The sequence below is a fragment of the Perognathus longimembris genome, chromosome 28, assembly GCF_023159225.1.
Source record: "Perognathus longimembris pacificus isolate PPM17 chromosome 28, ASM2315922v1, whole genome shotgun sequence".
Lineage (NCBI taxonomy): Eukaryota > Metazoa > Chordata > Mammalia > Rodentia > Heteromyidae > Perognathus > Perognathus longimembris.
Window position 1 is genome coordinate 50,501,835 of NC_063188.1, and position 23,272 is coordinate 50,525,106.

At 37.9% G+C, this 23,272-nt stretch overlaps 1 protein-coding gene across 1 annotated transcript in view; it reads right to left on the reverse strand.

Moving 5' to 3' along the window:
- Positions 1–472: 472 nt before the first annotated feature.
- The window catches only part of Dach2 (dachshund family transcription factor 2), a 494,618-nt gene continuing 471,818 nt past the window's right edge, over positions 473–23,272 (reverse strand). Inside the window, exon 12 of the mRNA XM_048336074.1 lies at positions 473–764. Within this exon, the coding sequence (XP_048192031.1) occupies positions 715–764 (50 nt within the window). The 3' untranslated portion in view covers positions 473–714. The remainder of the gene's footprint in view (positions 765–23,272) is intronic.

Sequence of the window (23,272 nt, forward strand, 5' to 3'; positions counted from 1 at the left end):
TGGAAACAATAGATATTCAGAAAACATATTATAGCTCTTGGATTACCAAATTGTTTTCTCTTGGAAGAAGATGCACTGATCACAAAGAGCTAGGGAAAGAGCTATGTGAATCAAAAGAATTGTGGAAGGCAAGAATATTGACCTATTTATTCTGGTGAAATTGAACAAGATATATATTCACATTTGTTTGGAAGTAGCAAAACAACAGTTGTACTATGTATTCTGACTATAGCTGAAAATTTAAAAAAGAAAAACTCAGTGACAAGTGACAAATTCAAAATGCTTTTATTTATACTGAAGTTTAGCAAGTACATTTTTTAACAAAGTAAGTGTACTTTAACTTAACATGTGGCAAAACAGAGAAACCATACATGTAAGTTTCTAATCTCTAACACACTACCATATTTTTCCTTAAAAGACAAAAAAGCCAAGCTGAAATGAGCATAGAAAAACATCAAATACAGTCAAGTTACTTTAGCCATTAGGATTTGGGTCATATTCTTAAACTGGGAAATCTAATGCAAAGACAAGGTTTACATCATTGCCTTTAAAATACATACACGTTCCTTTTAAAAGTGTAACATTGATTGGGTATTTACTTCAGTAAAGAAAGCTTTACTGATAAACACAACTGAAATATTTCCATGTTGAATAGTTTCAGAAACAAACTGGAATCACAAGCATCTTCATTTATGTAAAGCCAGCAGGGACCTTTCAGGCCGAATAAAACTGTTGTGCCATTGCTAAACAGTAATAGTTACCTCCTTTAAAAAAAAGAAAACAGGTTAGTTATGTGGAGTAATTCTGATATATACTTAAACACATTAAAACTTTTATCTCCAAGAAACAAAAATGACTGAACTCAACAGGCTTGATTTAATATATTGGTAAACTTGAACTTAACATATGTTCCTGTGTCAGTTTTCAATGATTCCTCGAGTTTCATTCTACGTCTGTTTTTCTTTCCACAGCATTGAAGACATTAAAGACTGATAAAGACTTCCCATAAACTATGTTATCATGCCTATAGTGAGCTATATATATTTTTTCTCTTTTTACATAATGGTACAGTTGAAGTCCCTATGTTTTAATGAAAATAGGGGATAGAGATTATCTAGTTTTTGATCTAAAATAATGATGTTATACATTAATAACTTCCTTTTCCCCAGCTCAACCTAAGACTGTGTATATTGCATGAAGGGAGACTCATTCTGAATATCATTGTAAGAATGATGATCAAACCAATATTCATTTACATGCTGGTAAGCCAGAGTCCACTACACACTACACTTAGATAACATCTAACATCTAAGTGATGTTATCTAAAGGTTATTATTGGAAATTTTTAAAAAACTATTCCCCATCTTTTTGCCTTAACATTGCTATCCAGAGAGTATGGAGAGTTTAGTACAAGTCCATTACCTTTGTTAAGAAACAGCTAAAATGTACATATTTGTGAGTCAAATGTGCCATCTTCACATAGGATGGAGAGAAAAATACATTATCATAATAAACTGATGTGCCTATGTAAAATATTCACTCAGTCTGCTAAAGCTTTCCATTTTAAGGAAAAAAGTACATTACTTTTCAAAATATTATATAAATTTTATATTATTCATTCCTTCTGTGGAGATAGTATTATGGTCAGCTAGTGGAATTTTCTTGAAAACATCACAGAACTACAAGTGTGGCACAGTAATGGAAGAATCAAAGAATTGAATCTGTTTAGACAGAGGGCTAGATTTCAATAGGGGATAACCAAACATTTCCCCCAAGAAACTTATGAAAATCACCTACATTTTTTCAGGGACCTGAAGAAACAAATTTATGCTTTTGTTAACCGATAACTTTTCACCCCAGAGAATTGCTAAGACTCCTTTGTGAATGGATTATTTCCTGTGATGAAATGGACCCGTTTTAGTGCTCAGCCTCTCCAGTCTACCTCATCCACTGTATACACAGCCTACATTTCAAAGGAAAACTCAAAGTGGCAAAGCCACTTTACCAGAATTGAAATTTATATAATACAGCAAAGCTTAGATCATGCAGTACAAATTGTGAACATCACAAACTTGAAAACAGTAACAAAACACATTAGGTTCTCAAAAAAAGGTGCACAAATACAGTAATGACAAAATAATTTCTGAAAAAATCTTATTATGTTCAATAATTTGCCATTACTAAAAGAGGCAAACACATCTACTCCACCCTTTATTAAATTTATCTGCTTATAGGCTTATCAGAAATTTTCCATAGAGGCTTGAAACTCCAAAGCAAACTAGGCTAGCAAAAAGACAGTATTAATGTGATTTTTTTAACCCAGAATACAATAAATAAAAATTTAAATTTGGAGAATAGTAGCCAAATAGATTTCTTTGGGCATGCTGCATACTGTTTTCACACACGCATTTACTGTTTTACATGTGCCAATCCTGAATGACCATAGGTAGAAGCCAGTATTGACCTGCTAACTGACACTGATTCTTGGAGCAATCTCAAAGTTTGCCACATTTCAATTTCAAAATGCATTTGAGCTATAATATGAGTGATTTATCATTTAGTAGTAGCTGTCAAGGTAAACTCCTAGATAAAACAAAACATCTGGAGCCATAAACAGAAGAGAGCAGTAGCTGCATTTTAATACAAACCCGGCATGCTCACTTCATTAGGAACAGGAAACAGCTAATTAGTAATTGAATGTTTCATGTTTTTAAAAGGGTTTGTACTTGAGCTCCAAACAGAGATGATCTCACATGCATTCTGGATGTAAACAAGATTAAAGACCAGGAAAAGCAATGAGCAAAGCCTCTCCAGAGGAATGTTAGCGGTTGGGAACTTATAAGGAGAGACACACACTGACATTTGGGGAAAGCTGGCACAGTTTATTGCTGTAAGATTTATCAGATAGATAAAAGGGAGAATTTGATATATAAAACGTGGTCATTTTTTTTCAACATACAAATGCTAGCTCATGCAGTCTTAGCACAACACTGCCCGACATGAACAGACCACACAGCACAGAAGGCTGGCATGGCCTTTTCCATATGGAAGACCTTCTGCTGATCAGCTGAATTATCTTAGCCTTCAAAGTCCACAACTGGCTTTCCCAAGCCCCAGGAAATATGAGATTTGCATCCTATGTGTGTTATATAGTTAAAAATTATGAAAAGGATAGCTAAAACCAGATGTCATAAAAAAGTAGATATGCTGTGAAAAGCCAGAAAAAACCCACACACATAGGATTACTTATGGGTCAACCAAGTTAAATAAAAGATCTCTATTTGTGAAAATACAGTAGTGTCTTTTTAAGTAAGATAATTTGAAATTGCTGTTCAATTTCTCATATCATTCAATATAGTGCCTGAATACATAAGGAGATAATTTTAGATATTATATTTTCAGTTATTCATCATTCATTTTATTTGATTTGCCTCAGTCTTTCTTCATGACTTCATGACTTCATGACACCAGAAACCAAATCCCTGTGCCTTTGGATGAAAAACTCTTCGGAGCTTAAAGTAACTAAAATGTCACATTGGTTTGAATTAAGGTAGTATCTAAAAAGGAGCAGAAGGTGGTGGTGGGGGGGTATTCCAACAGACATTTCACATACTGCAACAGGGAACTGATTATTAGGGAATGGACAAAATCTCAATTGGCTCTTAGCATAAGATGAGTAGAGCTTTTGTCACATCAGAATTTAAATATAACACAATGGATTTGATTTTACATGGTGGAAGAAAAGCACCTTTGGACAGGCACTAAATGGTTTGATCACAGAAATACTGCTTTATTTGACTCCTAAGATGCAAGAAAATGATGGCATATGTCTGCCACATTCTGTGGCCAGGTCACCAATAGGTAAACAGTTAATATTTCAGCTATTTCCTGGGCAATTCAAGCCAAATGACCCATTTAGTCAGAATCATTGAACATGTTAAGACATCTAACCATGTCTAGATCAGAGGAGGAATTATAGAAAATATCCATAATGTTAATAATCGATCATCTGATTTTCTCCTTTCTTATCTGTCTAATAGATTTTTCTTCTCATTCCTTAATACAAAAACAAAGAAGGAACACTGGGGATGGGAAAAGAGAAGAAAAGAACAAAGGGAGTATTTGGGGTAACTTTTGTTTCTATCATGGCCTTCTTTAAAGATAAGGAATGACCTAATAGTAAGGAGTTAAATAATTTGCTGCAACATCAAACATTCAAGGGAAAATGGAAAATCTAGAAACTAGAGCTCCTTATATACCTTTAGATAACACAACAGGCAATATTTTTTACTCTTATAAAAGTGAGATTCTAGGATGTAATAAGAAATATTGATCATTTGTACAACTGAATTTCCTCCTGATTTAATTTCTGTTAAATATGTTGGACAAATATTAAGTTCTTTCCTGATAACACCAGCTTAAAGTAGGTGTGTCTGCATTTTATTTTCTCTCATACCCTCCAGAAATAGAATTTTCTCTGTCTTAAGCATTCTTCTACCTACTTACCCCATTAGGAGTTTGCTGTGTGGATAAATGTAATAATGTTTGTGAAACACTATGAACTCCTTTGGAAAAAAGGGGTTAATGAAATATAGAGTATCATGTCCAATGATCATTTTTTAGCCCCTAAAATTTGTGAGGCCCAATCCCTAGCACATCTCTCCTGTATGTGCAAGGTTCTATTGATCAGGTATAAACAAAGAGTAATCAAAGATTCCATATGATAAGAGTTTGAATATGAATTCTAAAGAATTACAACACTAGGTAAGCAGGTAACTGCTACAGCACCCTATTCGTGCCTATGATCAGTTGGAGTTCCGGCATCAGTGTTCAGGCTGCACAGAAAAAACAATAAAACCTGGTCAAAATTTCATTCCAACAGAGAAAATTCAAAATCTATTCAATGTACTTCACTGAAAATCACAAGCTCATTTTATACCATTTTGCTGTGCTATAAATGTTCTAAGAATTAAGTAAACTATATGCAGTAAATGTATTATTTTATTAACCTTATCCATTGATCAAATAGTCACTAATGTGAGTCACAGTCTATTAAAATAAAATTATACAAAGGTGAGCAAGATTGGAGATTTACAGTAGTTTAAGACTTAGTTTTCTTCCCTAGTGATAATATCGATAACATAAAAATGGTGTAAATGATATTTCTTAACTCCAAAATATGCTTATGAGCCCCTTGAGCATGTTTGACTGCTTTATAATGTGCAGCAAAATGCATGACTAGCTTAATAAGCTGGCATTTAGGAGCTTTTCTGTTTTTCTCCATAGGCTAAAATGTAAGTAAAGATCTGTAACAGATTTTATAAGTGAAAATCTTTGTTAAAGGTTTCAATTTTCCCCCAGGATGAGATATTGTTCTTTGACAGAAATTGTGGTTATTAGAAAGTAACTGCTCATTTTTGTTTTGTAGAAATTTACTATATATGATCTATCATGTTTTCTTGGAATATAGTTTATTTATATAATTAAATGCATATATGATTGTTCTTACATGTTTACTTCCAAGTGTTTACTCATCATTTGCTCACATATTTAGACAACAGGACTTTTTGAAACACTAATAGGCTTCATTACAAACATACTTTCTTCTGCAGTAGCTAAGTTATTTTTTCAACTAGTGGCAATATAGATAAATTCTAAGAAGTAAGTTCTTTAAGTTGCTGAATTAATGATGAGCACTATATAGTTTTCCATCAAGTGTGATCACCTCTGGAATGCCAACTTTTCCTACCCTGAACAAGAAAAGTACATAATAATGTGCAGGCTCAATCTGCATATTTGTCTTTACAGAAAAATAAAGTGCTAAATTAATTGTATAATTTTTTTCACTTGTGGAATTATGTTGAGCATATGACATTTTCAAATCAAATAAACAATGATAGATGAAGTTATTTAGAGCTCCAGTCTGTTGCTACTGGAGTTGTGTTTGTATGGAGCTACTTATTTGAGAGCAGGAAATATAGACTATTATAAGTTAGAGGCAAATAATAGCATAGCATAGCATTTGCTTCTTTGTTTAGATACTAATTTGGAGATAATTTAATGACTCTAATACTTCAATAGTTATTAACTGGAAGTCATTCTTTCAGAATGATTTCATCCTTGTTTTAGAATTTGAACATTTTTTTTCAAATTTAACTTTATTGTCAAGGGGATGTACAGATGTTACATGCATAAGGTAGTGAGTATATTTCTTGTCAAACTTGTTAGAATTTGAACTTTTAAACAGAAGTTTCTTTAAAACAATAATCCTTTTACTGTTTTAGATCTAAGAGTGGATTTATCTTTGAATCAGAACCAATGCAATTTAGGTCACGTCTCTTTCTACAAATGCTATGAGATTAGAGTAAGTCTCTCTTGCTCACTTTTAACTTATTCAGGGTTTTTAAACATTTTTTCACTATTTAGTCAATTTCTATGTATTGTAAAACCCTATCACAAAAAAGCATAGTTTCCACTGTATTGCTACATAGGGGAAAATACCTTTTCCCTCAGTATGTGTTGAAGAAAATAGTTTTGAGAGAAAGTGTTACGTATCAGTTATATGACAGATATTTCATTTCTGCTGAAATTTACATTTGCAATCTAAATGCTACATTTATGTGTTTTATACGTTATAGCAATAATATTAAATTCTGATTTCCATATATATATATATATATATATATATATATATATATTAGAGAACTTGGATCTAATTTATTTATGAAAAAGTTTAGGCAAATATTTGAAATCTATTTTATTAAAATTAAGGTAGCAACATCTCAAGGATAAGATGAAGTCAATTCGTTATTGAGGACCCTGGCTACTTGACCAAGGACCTTTTTGCATTTTAATTGTACTTCCCATATACTAGCTATTAAGGGCAATAAAACATATGTGTAGTACAGTGACCTGAAAATTTGGAGCCACATTGAGAATTAGAAACTTACATGGAAGTTAGTAGTGTGATAATGGCTATATTAGGAGTCAATCAAACTACTTACGCTACATGCAGAGCACTATATTCTTTTACAATATTCTTGTAGATTATTAAAGTGTTATGTTTTTTGTCTTTCTCTTAAAAATCTAAGGTGTTAAGGAAGCAGAAACATGTTTGAGATAGAATGGGGGTTAAGGGTGGGAGTAGAAAATAGAATGGAAGGTGGCTGGGGATATGGCCTAGTGGCAAGAGAGCTTGCCTCGTATACATGAGGCCCTGGGTTCGATTCCCCAGCACCACATATACAGAAAATGGCCAGAAGTGGCGCTGTGGCTCAAGTGGCAGGGTGCTAGCCTTGAGCAAAAGGAAGCCAGGGACAGTGCTCAGGCCCTGAGTCCAAGGCCCAGGACTGGCAAAAAAAAAAAAAACACCAAAAAAAAAAAAAAAAAAGAAAAGAAAATAGAATGGAAGGTAAATACAATCATAACACTCAATATGCATAAGTGAAACTAAACTAAGAAACTTGAGAGAATGAATGGAGTTGTGCTATATGGCAGTAGAATGAGAAGGATAGAGGAGATGGCACTGATCAAGTTGTGTGGTACACATAAATGAACATGCTGGATTGAAACTCTTTTGTAGAATTATTTCAAGATAGTGATAATATTAAAGAATCTATGACCTTAACTATAACTCTTATAAATATGTAAGTTAAAATGTCTTGTAAAATCAAAGTTGATTTTATGTAGGCTATATTGAAATATTTTAATGTAATATAGTTAAATCAAAATTAATATGTTGTAATAATTTTGTTGTAATTATTTTGCAATAATTTTTGTAATATTAAAGCAAAATATTTTTTTCTGTACCAACTTTTAGTTATTTCTATTGCTAAATTGATAAGAAAGCAAAGTTTGATTCCAAAGGAGGAAAGTAAAGAAGTAAAATAACATAAATATATTATACTGTAATTTGTATGTATTGAGAATATGCCCTATAGAAGTTAAAATGCAGTTATGAGCACGTTATAAGATCTGAGTAGTTATTAGCTATGTCTATTGAAAACTTCTCTGATTATTCAATCACTGCTCCAAAATGCTATGATCAACATTGCAGTCATTAAGTTTTAATATGTTAAAGGAAATAGAACACTGAGTCCTGTGTAAGACAATTAGTAGATAAAGAAGATAATGAAAGTTTTATAGAGGAAAATGTTTTATAGAGTTTTTATAGAAAAACTCTATAAAACATACTTTCTTGAAAATTAGCAGGTGCATTGATAAAAAAATTTGTCCTGATAATAATTTATATTATTAATAAAAGTAGACTGTAGCTTAATTTGTACATTACTATCAATATTAATTTTTACAACTTCATAGTAATACCTCAAGGTAAGGAATTCTCAGTCTTTTTATTACTAATTCATCACTTCAACAAATTTTTAAAGAGAAATAATACTTGTCTACTCCACTTACTACAAAAGGTTCAGCTGAAGATTAAATTTTTGTAAGTTTAAGGCAACTTTGAGAAATGATTTCCAAACTCTACAAGTCCTCTCTACATGCACTCTTTTTCATGGGGTAGTGACTGTCTTAAAAAAGAAGATACTTCTTCATGAGACAGTTTTTGTTTTTGAATGAGTAAAAGAGCTTAAACTCAGGGCATTGTACTCTAACTCCTGTTTTTGCTCATGGCTGCGCAGTACCACTTAAGCCATGCCTCTAGTCTGTCTTCTGATGGTTAACTAGAGTCACAGACTTTTCTGCTACAACCAGAAATATCAGGAGTAGCTAAGATGACATGATTGAGTCAACTTGGCCAGGCTTTATTAGAGAGTTAAAAAGTATGGCTGTATAGTGATATGTAGTGAGAAGAGTTTGTAAGTTAGTATTCAAATGTCTAAGTTCCTACTGTCCATATAGCAAATAAATTGATCTCTTTTAGGGTATTTCTTTGCCTGCAAATAGGTTAATCATACTGAAGTGCCAGACTTTGAAGTCAGGCCCCACTTTACCACATGAACCCCATTTTACCACGTGAACCCCATTTTAGAATCGAACCCTGAGCCAATCAGATTTGTACCTGTGTCCTAATCTTGCTTGCTTGAACAGCTGATTGTTGTAACCTTGTTCTTTGCCTTTATAAGCCCTGTGTAATCACAGCTCGGGGCTTCCTCCTAACCTCCGCTGTGTCGGTGGGTAGGATGAGGCCCGAGTTGCAGCTCGCTTAAATAAAGCCTTGCCTTGCTTTTACATTTCGGAAATGTCTGAGTCTCGGTGGTCTTCTTGGTGGTGGTCTTGCGACTTGGCACAACAATACATTTTCAAACAACAACATAGGTATAGTGTTGTTAAGAAGATATTTTTGCTAAGAATGGCACAAAGTTCACTGTCCTGTACAGGTACCAGGAATTGCCCACTTCTTCCCCACTACATAAGTTTTGGTCTATAAATTCCTCATTTCAAGAGTGATAAGTATGTTGGCACAGAATGCACATACATTATTAAGAACCCAATAAAAAGAATGCTCTTAGTAATAGTGGTATGAGACTAATACTATATGGTTACAGTCTCCTGTGACAATATTGCATGATTTATTTAATAAAACACAAAGTGAATTTGAAAAATAAAAGTGTAACTTTTTTGCCAGTCCTGGGGCTTGAACTCAGGGCCTGAGCACTGTCCCTGGCTTCTTTTTGCTCAAGGCTAGCACTCTGCCAACTTGAGTCATAGCACCAATTCTGGCCTTTTCTATATATGTGGTGCTAAAGAATCGAACCTAGGGTTTCATAAATACGAGGCAAGAACTCTTGCCACTAGGCCATATTCACAGACACAAAATTTTAACTTTTGGAAGGACTTTCTCCCTCACGTGGTTCTTCAGATATTCTCATATATATATATATATATATATATATATATATATATATATATATATATATCTTATGGTTAGGGTAGAGCAAATTCCTAGTTATAAAACTGTACTATACATATAAAAAAGAGGCATAAGATAATTAATCAAGCAGCCATAAAAGTTAAGTTAAACAATACTTTCTAGATTATCTTTTTTTAAAAAGACCTGTTACTTAACAAAATACTCCTATAGACTCAAAGTGCAGACCAGAAGAACAATCTATCTTGGCTTGCAATTCTCATTATCTTGCTATCACTGCAATTTCATCTGTTATGTGAATGAGATATAGAGGGATTGTAAGACTTAGATATATAGATGAGATTTGATATTATCAACAAAGTCAGTGGGAAGGTCTTTGAGTTACTGCAAAGAATCCTGCACCTATGCCAGTAAGTTGGGCCAGCTACTCCTGTGTAAGCAGGCCCTAAATGATAAAGTAATGTAAACATTTCATACCCTCCTAAGATAGAAGTAGAAACCTCATCTGTGCTTTAGTCTGACCTGCATTCCATAGCACAGAGGTATGATATTGTTGGGGAAAGCATCACCAACTGAAATAAAATCCTGTGGAGGATCAAGAAAGTTTCTTCCTGAGTATGAAAGTAGAAAGAGTTAAGCCATTTGATGAACCTTGCAGGGAAAAACAAAACTGCTACCTACTGGGACCTTTCCTACACTGTTGGGAGCCAACAGCGAAGTTCATCCTAACCTCTGGCTATGTTGTTATCTCAAGGACATGCAAGGACATGGTTTACTTGAAGGACTAATCCCGAGATGTTTTATTATGTCTACAAGAGTCTGTTTTATGTAAACCATTTAACCTTATCTTGTTTTACTGCCTGTTATTTACCAATTTCAGGGCCTTCCTGTTTTCTTAAACCTTAGTTAATCCTATGCTATTCCCTGGTTCCTAAACTGCATATAAACTGGAAGTTAAGAATAAAACATGGCTGCAGTCTTGAGACACAATCCTGAGCTGCAGACCCTTCCCGGACCTCATCTTTGTCTCTTGTCCTGTATTTTTCCTTTTCTTTAATCCTCACCCCCGTCATTCAGGATTTCCTTTTGTTGCTGGCTGGCTCCGGCAAAATGGTGCCCGAACAGGGACCTGAACACCGGGGACAACGGCAGAGGACCCCACTCAGGTAAGGATGTCCGAACACTTGGGAAGGGGAGCGGGAGAGAGATAGTATCATCGGGAGTAAAAAATTATGGGACAAAGTAACAGCTGCACGCTATACGTGCAGGCCCCCAAAGGGATGCTTAATGCCCAGGGAGTGAAAGTTGGCCAAAGTCAGTTAGAATGTTTCTTTCACTTTGAAGCATGCCCCTGGTTCCTGGAGGAAGGAACTATTAACTTAGAAACTTGGCAGAAAATTGGAAAAAAGATTCAGGAACATTATGATGCAAATGGCCCTGAGAAAACCCCAGTGGATGCTTTTACTCTCTGGAATCTGGTCCGAGATTGTTTAGATCCAAACATGAACAGATTAGATTCAATCAGTCGATCAGAGAAACTGAACAGGGACCTGATGAGCATCACCCAGCCCCAGGAGCTTATGCAGCTGCCCAGGAAAAGCTGAGAGAATTAATATGATCTGAACCCACTGGGCTAGATATTAAGAAAGACTCAGATGGCTCAGACACTGAGGAAAGAATATACAATGAGCCTACTAAAGATAGATTGACCCATGTTGAGAGTTTGTTAAAATTACTTATAGCCCTACTGTCACAGCTTCATCCAGAACAACAAACTCCTTTAAAGGTGAGCCCCCACCCACAGTCCTGGCAGAGTTACAGCTCTCCTAGGGGCAGGCTGCTCACAGAGGGGAGGGACCTGAGGCTAGGGAAATGCTAACACCACCAAGGTGACTTCTGACCAAGCACTCTAAAGGCTGCTCAAGTTGAGCCCAATATTACAAATTTGGAATCGTTTACAGGACTTACGTAACTTCTATGAGCGCTCAGGCAGACAAAGTTCTCTCTGTCTCTCTTTTTCTGCCTCTCTCTAAACTCTGCCTGCCTGCCTGCCTGTGACATAGGATGGGCTGGTGCTAGCTTCCAAAGGTACCAATGTTTGTTTAACATCTGCTTTTAAAGACACAAAGAAAGGTTTTCTGTTCTTGTTATTGATGTTTGTTAAGCTTGGAGATTCAGTTAAGTTCTGCTTGTTGTTGGCTAAATCCTGTTTTCTCTAGCATTGACCATTGAGGTGCCAGACTTTGAAGTCAGGCCCCACCACGTGAACCCCATTTTAGAATCGAACCCTGAGCCAATCAGATTTGTACCTGTGTTCTAATCTCGCTTGCACAGCTGATTGTTGTAACCTTGTTCTTTGCCTTTATAAGCCCTGTGTAATCACAGCTCGGGGCTTCCTCCTAACCTCCGCTGTGTCGGTGGGTAGGACGAGGCCCGAGTTGGCAGCTCGTTAAATAAAGCCTTGCCTTGCTTTTGCATTTCGGAGTGTCTGAATCTCGGTGGTCTTCTTGGGGGTGGTCTTGCAACTTGGCACAACATTTGGGGTTTCGTCCGGGATAGCCCCAGAGACCCCGAGATCCCAGACTCCGAAGGTAAGAAAACAGCGCTGTTCATTTGTCTTGTGCTGTAATTTGTCTGTTTGTCTGTTTTGCTTTTGCTTATACTTGTAGGGCGCGAGTCAGTTTGGTTTTTGGCCGGAACTGACCAGGAGGGCCTCCTAAACGAGACTCAACCCGCCCACCTTGTACTTGGGTCTGCTCCTTCTGCTTATCTGGTAGGAGGTTGTGGGCCAACTCGGGTCCACTCCTTCTTGCAGGAGGTTGTGGGCCAACTCGGGTCCATTCCTTCTGCACCCTTGTAGGAGGTTGTGGGCCAGCTTGGGAGATCTCCAACTTGTAGCTTTTCTTAGGCCTGTGTGTTTTCCTCCTTTTGTATTACATCTGATCAGAGCTATGGATAACGTTCTATCTTGAGGACCTCCATCTAGCCCCCTAGACTTGATCCTAGCTCACTGGAGGGAGGTTAAGGAAATAGATCATTTTTGTGTGTTTCTTTCTTGCACTGTGCCTGACTGACAAACGGATGATGGGGAACGTTCCTTCCACTTCCCTGGACTTGACTTTAGCTCACTGGAAAGATGTACAGGTGACAGCCCACAATCAGTCAATCAGTGAGAATGTCTGCAAAAAAAGAACTCTTAGGGGGACCCCCACCCAGCCTTCTTAAGCAGAAAATTGTTTGGTGCGCTAAAATGTTTTACTAAGACTAAAAATGTTTTACTAAAACTATCAAGCCCTGGAAAATGATGCTGGAGAATGCTAAAATCATTTGTTAAAGGTTTTTGTCTTAAAATGTACGGCTGATGCTTATTCAGCGCGCTTTAAGATCTTTTGAAAATGTATGTGTGTGTGCATGTGTGAGTGTGAACATGTTCAAGACTGCAGTATGATGCAAAACTAAGTTTAAATTCAAAGGTCTTCATGCCATGCAGTAACTGGGACTGAAGAAAAAAAAAAAAGGCTCTTTTGAAACAAGCAGCCCGTAAGCAAAGGGCGGCACCTGGTTTCAGATTGCCTGTGAGCTTCAGTTTTTCCAATGCAGATAAAAGCTAAAGTGTTGGGTTAGTAAAAAGGCTTTGGAAATCAAGAATACATTTCTAGATAAGAAATTTGGAAGTAAAATTGTCCTAAATAATTATCGCAAAGTGAGAAAAGGAGAATTATGGCTACCAAAATGTTTAATTGCCATTCTAGCTTCTTTGTAGTTTTTTTTGTAACAGTTTCCAGCAGGCCCACAGGTGATTCCTACAAGTTTGTCAAGATCTAATACTGGCCCTTAATAAGTTCCAGTAAGAGCATGCTTAAAAACTACTTCTGTGTGGACCACCTTGTTTCTTCTAATTGGAGTAAAGTGGCCTTTTGTAAGACTCACTGATCTGAATCTGCGGTTCGAAGCCAGCCCGGGCAAAGAAAGGTCCCTGTGAGAGACTTGTCTCTAATCAGCCAGCAGAGTGCTGGGAACGGAGTGGTGTGGAGCTCAAAAGTGGTACGGTGCTAGTCTTGAGCTGGAGAGCTGAGGGACAGCACTCAAGCCCTGAGTCCAAGTTGAAAGTCACTCCTCCTGGGACAAAAGTGATGGAGCATCCAGAGGCAGTAAGCCACTGCTTGGATGGCAGAGATGGTGTCAGATCCTAGAGTCACTACTGTTGGCCTTTCAAAAGTTAAAGCCGGGAAGTCCTAGAAGAATAGTTCATAAGCATGCCTTTCCAATGCCCATGTCTGTCTACTGGGCAGGAATTTGCCAGTCATCTGTGATAGTGGTTAGTAAGGGTAAGTTTGTCAAATGAGAGGATAGATTAAAATCTCACCCCCCGCATTTACTCAAAGCCCTGACTGGCAGTGAGAATTTTAAGCTCATACATCTGTTTAGTAAAGAAAGCTTGTAGACCTGAGATTGTGTCCTTATTGAGATCTGTTAAAGGCCTGCAAAGGTATATTGTTAAAAATTGCAAGATCTGTCAGCTTACCAATGCCCCCAATCAACAGATTACTAAAGGAGCTCGCCTCTGTGGGAATAGGCCAGGCGTGTATTGGGAAGTAGATTTCACAGAAATTACAAATATTTGCTAGTTTTTGTAGACACCTTTTCAGGATGGGTTGAAGTCTATCCAACAAAGCATGAGACTGCGAATGTAGTGGCTAAGAAGATCCTGAAAGAAATCCTACCCAGGAGACTAAACTCCTTAGAACCACGGTGGAAGGGACCCTAGACGGCATCGCCACTTGGGTTCATTCCTTCCACGCCAGGCCAGCTGACCCCTTTGCCCTGGATGACAACTACCGTGATGGAACATGGGAGGTCTCCAAGCACCCAACTCAGCCGCTTTGCCTTTGCCTCAAGAAAAGAAAGTTAGACTGAGACTAAGGTTATAGGTTCCTGGCTAGGTAAGGTCTACGCCCCTGAGTCAGCCTGAAGAAGTTACAGAAGATGGATGATCTTCACCCATCAGCCCCCCTTTAAAATCAAGGGACCAGAGTTGTTTTGGGGAAGATGAGGCAGGATAAACTAGAGGCATGCAAAACAGAAGTACAGAGACTATTCTTGTAAGAAATGGTGACAGGCCCTTTGGTTACTACATTGGGCCCTACTGGCCCATGCCTTACCTCTATATCATCCCCTAGACATGCAAGCCATTGAAATGGACAGAATGGAGCCATGATTGGCTCCCAAGGTACCAAAAAGAAAAAGGGGGAAATGAGGTGCCAGACTTTGAAGTCAGGCCCCACCACGTGAACCCCATTTTAGAATCGAACCCTGAGCCAATCAGATTGGTACCTGTGTTCTAATCTCGCTTGCACAGCTGATTGTTGTAACCTTGTTCTTTGCCTTTATAAGCCCTGTGTAATCACAGCTTGGGGCTTCCTCCTAACCTCCGCTGTGTCGGTGGGTAGGACGAGGCCCGAGTTGGCAGCTCGTTAAATAAAGCCTTGCCTTGCTTTTGCATTTCGGAGTGTCTGAATCTCGGTGGTCTTCTTGGGGGTGGTCTTGCAACTTGGCACAACACCATGTGGTGGGCAATAGATTCGGTTTTGGCAAGTGCCATCTTGGTTCCACCAAGGTTCCAAAAACTCATGGTGGTGGAGTCCCACCCATCCCCCAGGTAATGGGCATGCCAAATTCCTCGAATTCCTCGAGGCAGGGAAGGACTTGGAGAATTTAGCTCCCTGTAACCCTGCCCCCCACCCTGAACTCCATAACTGCAATTCAAAGGAGCCTTGCATTTCAAATGTTGGAAGGTAAAGTTGTCTTGCTGTGAGCCTGCTGTCTTTGTGTTCTGTTCATGTCCTGTCTCCCATCTCCTGGACCTTCTCTGGTAATAGCATCCCACTTCAGCTCCCCATGGGAGCTGAACTGGTTTCTCAAAATGTGGCTTCTCAGATAATCTGTGAAAATTTTGGTTTGCTGGAAAGGTTTTTGGTTTACTAACTAACCACGTGGTTCTAGAATACGGGCAAAATAATATCATTTGCCACTGGAATTCCAGAAAACTTACATGGCCAATTAAAGAACAATTCTAAGCATACCCCAAAGCTTGTGCACAACTGTCTGTCTGTCTGTCTATCTGTTTATCTGATAAGGGTTGGGTGCAGGCAAATGTGTCTAAGAAAAACTCCAAAAGGTTCTAATATGCAGCACATGGTATAAGTACAATGATGTAAAACCAGTGTGTTATTCTTTGTCAATCTAAGCTAAAAGTCAAGCATACATCTAATCCTGACAATTCTTTGGTATAGATTAAAACTTTGCTTCATTTTTTTCCCTGTGCTCTCATAAACTCTTTAAGATCAAGGGACCAGAGTCATTTTGGAATGAGTGTGCAAATGTGGCTGCTAACCTAGATTTTCCTGACCCAGGATTAATATTTTGCTTTATAGGATGCAGGTCAACATGTGTGCTAGCTGTGTGGACTGTGGCAGTTTGTGATTACAGGAAGCTGCCTCCACAGTCTGCTCCCAAACTGCCTGGCTTCACTACTAATGATTCTTTATTCTCTTTCTTGCATGGGAAACAACTCAGGGAATCTAGGAGTCCTGTAAAGATTTTGTCAGGCCCAGAGTGCTATTACCCTGGCTCTGCCTGCCCAAGATTAGAGTTGGGCTTATATAGCAGGCCTATCATGACAGAGTTGCAACCAAGACTTACTCCAAGGTTAAAAGCATCAGAGTTGTGTTCGGTGGCCACAAGGTTGCATTGAGGTAGCATTGGTATCTTCCCCCTCCATGTCTCAGAAACTGTCCTGACTGCAGCAGAGAGCAGACTTGGTTGGCCTTTGGTTGGTCTGTGTGAATTTTGTAACTAGGAAGATGGTTAAAGGCCCAAGCCTTCTAAGATCTTTTTAAACCAGTAGGGCACCAACCTAAATTTGTAGGCAACCCAGCAGGAGGTGTGACAATCTATCCAGGAGAATCTGAGAGATGCCAATACAGCCTTGCCCAGATCCAATCCATCTCTCCTGCCTGCCTCCATCACACATGAATAAGGAGGCCTGCTGATTTAGGATGGAAGACACAGCCACTTCAGATCCACTGAAGCTGAGACTTTTACATTGTCCTGACCTTTTGCCCTCTTGATTGTTATTCATTTGTGTTCTCTTCCACCTGCCAGTAAGGTAAGGTTGAATAATATGATTTTATTTAATGGCACATGGATCTCATTCAGTCTGCTGTTCTCTTAAGTGTTACAACAGAACTCTGGCGAGTATTTGTTGGTCAATTCTCAAAAAGTTACAGGTAAGCTCTACTCCTACTGTTCTCCTGTTGCTTTAATTGGAAATAAAAAGGGCTTTTATGGCTAAGACTCCTTGGATTGCAGTTTGAAGCCAGCCCAGGCAGAGAAAAATAAAAATCCCTCTTGGTCATATTTGAGGTCCTTATTATTTTACTAGTCAGAAATTACAGATTAAGACTTTTCATTTACGTACTTTGCATGATTTTCAAAAATTTCTGGGAGATATAAATTGGCTTCGCCCTTATCTTAAATTATCCACAGCTGAATTAAAACCCTTATTTGATCTATTAAAGGGGGACCCTGACCCTACATCTCCCAGACAAATGACAACTGAAGCAGCTAAAGCCTTAAGCATAGTAAATTCTGCCATCTCTTCCCAACATGTAAATGATATTGATTACTCAGCCCCTTGGGAAGCATATAGTAACTACACCTCATTCTCCAACAGCGGTCCTCTGGCAGAAGGGACTTCTTCTATGGCTTTCCTTGCCCGCTACTCCCTCAAAAGTATTAACTCCCTATTATGAATTGGTGGCCACCTTAGTCCATTTGTGCCATGTGGAATCTTGTAAGTATCTTGGACGAGGTCCACAGGTTATTTATATCCCCTATACTTTACAACAGCAAGAATGACTTTGTATTCATTGTGATTCCTGGGCCATTGCTTGGGCCAATTTCATGGGCACAATTTCACATCATTATCCTTCCAACAAATTACTTCACTTTGCCTCTTACACTTTTATATTAACTCAGGTTGTATCTCCATCACCTCTTTCTATGGCTGCCTTGGTGTTTACAGATGGATCTTCTAACAGAACAGCCACTTTTACTATTTATGGTGAAACTACCTACTAAAGCTTTTAATTTATATTCAGATAGTCATTAATTATGTTATTCGAGCCCTTCAGGTCATTGAAATTGTCCCTTTTCTTGGAACAGCTAATTCCACTATCCAAACTTTTTTTTGCCAGATACAACTTCTTCTTCGCTCTCACACCTGTCCGTGCTTTTTTGGATTTATACATGCTCATACTAAGCTTCCTGGACCATTAAGTGAGGGCAATGCTATTATGAATGAGGCTACTCAAATTTTTCTCACTCAAATTGACTTAGCAAAGCAATCACATGCTGCCCACCATCAAAAGAGTCGTGCCATACATCAGCATTTTCATATCACATGTGAGGCGGCTCGTCAGATTGTAAAAACTTATCCCAACTGTACTACCTTCCTGCCTGTGCCGTCCAATGGCATTAACCCTAGAAGCTTAGTGGCCAACCATGTTTGGCAAATGGATGTTACCCACATTCCCTCTTTTGGATGGCTCCACTTTGTCCATGTTACCAAAGACACCTACTCTAATTTTATTATGGCTACTCCTCTTATCGGGGAAGGTAGCAAACATTGTATCTCCCATGCCTTATGCTGCTTCGCTACTATGGGACTTTCTAAACATATTAAAACTGATAATGGTCCAGGATATGTCGGATGAGCTTTTCAAACTTTTTGCAAATCTTACCAAATTATTCACTCTACAGGAATTCCCTATAATCCTCAAGGTCAAGGAATTGTTGAACGGGCCAACGGTTTGTTAAAACACCAAATTTCTAAATTAAAAGGGGGGGGGGAATTATACCCCCTCTCTCCTGTTAATATTCTTTCTCATGCTTTATTCATACTAAATTTTTTAAATTAGGACTGTAATGGCCTTCCCGCAGCACAGCGGTTCTGGGAAAAGAGAGAGCAAAGAGCTTTTGCCCAAGTTAAGTGGAAAGATCCTTTAACAGGTGCTTGGCACGGGCCCGATCCAATATTGACATGGGGTCGAGGACATGTCTGTGTTTTTTCACAGGATGAAAATGACGCCCGCTGGCTACCTGAGCATTGTGTTCGGATTGTGGAAGTTCATCAGAATGGCACAAGTGATGACTCACTGGGCTTATGTGCCAGATCCACTGATTGTACACCCTGCGACTTGGGAAGGAGCTGAGGTGTTTGTCCATGTCAACAGATCAGCATATGGTACAGCTCCAGATCCTTTTGTCCAACACGTTAAAATGGGAGGTTTTGCATCTTCTGGCATTGGAACCCCTTTATGTTTTACAACTGACTCCAACAGTTATATTCCATGCTGCACTGTAATGGAATCCATAAATCATTGAATTTGGGTTCCTGATAACAGTCAAGTGTATAATATCTGAATGACTTCATTGCCTACTCTGTTCCCTGTACATGCTAATTCTACATCGTCCTTCATGATACCTTGCTGCATCAATTCTTCTCAAATTGTAGAATCCATGGGAGAACTGCACCCCATAAAATGTAGACATGAACATCCTTTTCTAACCAATATTTTACGGACTAATTCTCAATTGATGAACTAGTTGGGAGCCAATCATACCAACAAATACAACCCAGGTCTGTGGTGGATGAATGGACACCCTCGGCGTCATGTCTGGATGTTAGTGGCTTCCCTGAATAGTATCTCCTGGCCCACTTCTTCTTTCTTAAAAAATATTATGAGTTGTGTAGCACCTCCTTATGCCATTATGTATGGACCTTTTAATATTTCTATAGGAGCCATGTATTTCAATGTTACTTGTACTAACTGTTCTTTTACAAATTGCTTGTATAGTGGTCTTACTGATTCTGTAATTGTTATTAAGCAGCCTCCATTTGTCATGCTTCCTGTGAACATATCTGAAGCTTGGTATGAAAAAACAGGTATTCAAGTGTTAAAACATTTAAGAGAGCTCATGCGCCCTAGACGATTTATAGGGCTATTGATAGCAGGCATTGTAGCCTTTATTTCCTTAGCTGCCTCTGCTGCAGCAGCTACTGTGGCTTTAACACAAAGTGTGCAGACAGCTCATTATGTTAATCAGCTTGCTCATAATACTACGCAAGCCCTGCACTTTCAAGGCAGGATTGATGATAAGGTAGAACAAAAATTAGAAGCATTGTATGAATCTGTGTTGTCTCTGGGAGAACAAATTCGTGCTTTACAAACTTTGCAACAGGTGCGCTGTCATGCTGGGTTTGACTTTATTTGTGTGATCCTCCATAAATATAATGGGTCCAGCTATCCTTGGGAACAAGTTGTTGCACATCTAAATGGTATTTGGCACCATAATAATTTGTCCTTAGATCTCTTTCAACTTCATAGGCAAATACCTGGTCTAGAACAAGCTCTGCCTCTGGACTCTGAAGTGGCAAAAACAGCAAAAGAACTGTTTGAACAACTTCAACAGTATAGCCCTTCCTTGACTAATGTTAAGAGGCTGCTAATGACATTGCTCAGCCCAGGGATACTTTTCCTGATGGTTTTCCTATGCCTTCTTTGCATTGTACGTTTATTGCAAAACTCTTTTATGAGTTTAGCCAGCCAGTTGCATAAGCTCAAGCTCCAAGTAAATGAATTTCCCCTGAGAGGAAGTACAGCCAGAGACGGGTAAGAGGGGGTCCCCGGTTTGACCGACCTAGACAGGGCCTTCAGCTTTGCTCTGAAGAAGTTCCCCATGATGGGTATGGCAAGCTAGGTGACCCACTCTAAGACAGGCAGGTTCGCTTCTATAAACAAAGACTGGGGAGATGTTGGGAGCCAACAGTGAAGTTCATCCTGACTTCTGGCTATACTCTCAAGGGCGTGCAAGGTCATGGCTTAGGGAGCCAACAACAAAGTTCATCCTAACCTCTGGCTATGTTGTTATCTCAAGGACATGCAAGGACATGGTTTACTTGAAGGACAGTACTAATCCGAGATGTTTTATTATGTCCACAAGAGTCTGTTTTATGTAAACCATTTAACCTTATCTTGTTTTACTGCCTGTTGTTATTTACCAATTTCAGGGCCTTCCTGTTTTCTTAAACCTTAGTTAATCCTATGCTATTCCCTGGTTCCTATACTGCATATAAGCTGGAAGTTAAGAATAAAACATGGCTGCAGTCTTGAGTTACAATCTTGAGCTGCAGACCTCCCAGACCCCATCTTTGTCTCTTGTCTTTTTTCTCTTGTCTTGTATTTTTCCTTTTCTTTAATCCTCACCCTGGTCATTTAGGATTTCCTTTCGTTGCCGGCTGGCGCTGGCACTACATGGTAGCTGCTGGAGCTTTTCCAACTTTTTGAGTACAATAGCAGTAATAGTTCCCTCCTTAGTACTAGGCGGTTAGTCTCTGACTTGTGATTTATTTATCTATCTATCATCTATCTATATCTATCTATTTATCTATCTATCTGTCTATCTATCTATCTATCTATCTATCTATCTATCTATCTACTATGTTTGTTGTGAGGATTGAACTCAGGGCCTGGGCCCTGTCCCTGTGCTTTTTCCACTCCAATATTGAGCTCTACCTGTTTGAGCCACAGTGCCACTTCTGTTTTTGCCAGTAGTTAATTGCAGATATAAGTCTCACAGACTTTCCTACCCAGGTTGGCTTTGAACTAGAATCCTCAGATATCACCCTCCTGAGTTGCTAGGATTACAGGCATGAACCACTCGCTTCCTGCTCTGACTTCTTTCATAGAAGGAAATTTCCACTTTACATTGAGAATCCTATAGAGCCAATGTATATCTTCCATTCCAGCAGACATTGTGAAGAGTTAAACTAACAATTGATGAAGTGAGGGAAAGAAGTAGACAGAAGAACTTCTAAGGAAAGAGAACTCTGCAGTAGATGGGAATAGAAAAGCATATTTATTTCTGCTTTGTTATCTTTTTCATTTTTCTTACATCATATTCACAACAAAATTGTTTTCTAAATTGTATTCAACCAAAATCCTATCACAAGGATAAATTCCCTTTAGTAAACACTGACATGGGCTCTTAAGCTCTTTGAAATAATGTTTTAAGATATTAAGTAAGTCAAAAGTCAAAAATGTAATAAGAAAGTATCAGGGGTCAAAGAAGAATAAACATGGTGTAAATTGATCTTGAGAGAATGGATAAAATATACATGTTTGTGGATTTTGTGGATATTATACATTAAAATATATCCTATAATATAAGCATTTTGAGTTATGTTCTGAGATATAAAGTATTTGTAATACATAGAAGTTTCATTTGTATCTGGCACTTTAGTCACTTTCCTTTTAATTGTTCCTTGGCATTTTTGAAAGGTAATATAGGGACAAAATTATTAAATTTATTTCTTTGAATGGTTAGCTTACACTGAATACAGTTCTACATTGTATTCCTAAACAAAAATGATTCATAAGGAAAAGAAAATTTATTATGTTTCCTTTACCTCAAATGTTATTTTACTTTGGTATATAGGTTGGATTTAATATCTAATTCTGGTGTGCTGGTGGCAAAAAGAAGGAAAAATTATTGAAGACTTCATCCTATTTATGGAGAAAGATAAGAAGAAAAACATTTTAGGGCTTAAGTCATTTTGTGTTTTGATCAAACATGTACTGGAATGTAAAAATAACTCACAGATACTGAACTTCCACTTAAAAAACCAAGTTTGTAGCTTGTATTGTTTTTCTCTCATCCAAACAAATGCAGTGGCAGCAAGAGCACAGTGTTTCAGTGCGCCCTGTACTTAATGATACTATCTCCCGTGAACACTTTCATATTCTTTCATTATATAAACAGAAAGTTGTTGAATGTCTATTTTATAAATGTCTGCTTTCTAAAAATTATGAATTTCATATTCTGTGGTTAATTTACCTATTACATTAAGCTGACGATGTCATTTTTGTGAAAAAAAATAAAAATACATGCATTGTCAATTGGATTGGTAGCCCCTAACAATGAAATATACTCATAGTTAACTAATGTATAAACATGCAAAAGGAGAAGGCTCCCTGTGATCATAAAATGCTGTTATTTTCTGTTCAGCAGTTCATGTTACTGCTGTTCATGCTAATTAATTAAAGGAGCTGTTGCAGTAATGTGCAAACAGGGAATCTGAGAAACTGAGAGGGTTTTTAGGTCTCCAAGTGAAGTTAAGTCAATCTGGGCGCAGGCAATCAAATGTAATGAAATCACTTGTCAGTGCTAAGCTTGCAAAAACTGTGAAGTTTGACTAGGGAGTAAAAGGATTATAATTAGATTTCCAATAGGATAATAACTAAATGGCAAAATGCAGTAAAGAGAAAATATTACTTTGTTAACTAATGGTACTGCTGTTTGGTTTTAGTTTTTATC